Source organism: Etheostoma spectabile, chromosome 5 (genome assembly GCF_008692095.1).
Source record: "Etheostoma spectabile isolate EspeVRDwgs_2016 chromosome 5, UIUC_Espe_1.0, whole genome shotgun sequence".
NCBI classification, from domain to species: domain Eukaryota; kingdom Metazoa; phylum Chordata; class Actinopteri; order Perciformes; family Percidae; genus Etheostoma; species Etheostoma spectabile.
In genome coordinates, this window is record NC_045737.1 from 10,672,257 (window position 1) to 10,673,339 (window position 1,083).

Here is a 1,083-nt window from a genome sequence, read left to right on the forward strand (position 1 = left end):
GCGTCAAAATGAATGGGAGTCAATGGGATGCTAACGGCAGGTGATGGCTTGGTAGCATAAACATGGCGCCATGGGAGCTTCGCTTAGAGACAGGGCCCCCAGGAACTTTGTGTGTTCTACGATGTCCACAGAAGTCCCGTTGCTGATTGACAACGTGGACGGGCTGATTCCTCCGGATGTCAACCACCGTCGCCGTGGTTTTCTTGACGTTCAGGGATAGGTTGTTTGTCCTGCACCAGTCCTGCAAAAAGTCTCTCCTCCTAAATCATAACTCACATACTACTTCAATAATGTGTGTGTCCCCTGGTGGGACCGGCAGTGTCTGTCCCGGTCCCTGTATGTAAGGACAGTGTGGGACTGTGTCAGGCTGTGTCCTGTTCTCTAGTGGGACAGGCCGTTTCTGTTCCTGTGTGCGGACGGTGGGACAGCGCGAGTCTGTCCCTGTTCGTCCCCCCCAGTGGGTCAGACCATTTCTGTTTCTGCGTGCCGACGGTGGGACATGCCGAGTCCATTTGTGTTCCTGTGTGTCCCCCCTGGTGGGACAGGCCGTTTCTGTTCCTGTGTGTTAGGGACGGTGGGACAGGCCGAGTCTGTCCCTGTTCCTGTGTGTGAGGGACGGTGTGACAGGCCGAGTCTGTCCCTGTTCCTGTGTGTGAGGGGCGGTGGGACAGGCCGAGTCTGTCCCTGTTCCTGTGTGTGAGGGACAGTGGGACAGGCCGAGTCTGTCCTTGTTCCTGTGTGCGGACGATGGGACAGCCCGAGTCTGTCCGTGTTCCTGTGTGCGGACGGTGGGACATGCCGAGTCCATTTCTGTTCCTGTGTGTCCCCCCTGGTAGGACAGGCCGTTTCTGTTCCTGTGTGCGGACGCTGGGACAGGTCGAGTCTGTCCCTGTTCCTGTGTGTGAGGACGGTGGGACAGGCCGAGTCTGTCCCTCTCCCTGTGTGTGAGGGACAGTGGGACAGGCTGAGTCTGTCCTTGTTCCTGTGTGCGGACGGTGGGACATGCCGAGTCCATTTCTGTTCCTGTGTGTCTCCCCTGGTAGGACATAGGCCGTTTCTGTTCCTGTGTGCGGACGCTGGGAC

The 1,083-nt window shown here is 58.0% G+C and overlaps 1 protein-coding gene across 1 annotated transcript in view; it reads right to left on the reverse strand.

The window, feature by feature from the left end:
• nkx2.7 (NK2 transcription factor related 7) overlaps positions 1-1,015 on the reverse strand; it is a 5,742-nt gene extending 4,727 nt beyond the window's left edge. The window contains exon 1 of the mRNA XM_032515904.1: positions 574-1,015. Coding sequence (XP_032371795.1) covers positions 574-1,015 — 442 coding nt within the window. The remainder of the gene's footprint in view (positions 1-573) is intronic.
• Positions 1,016-1,083: the final 68 nt, after the last annotated feature.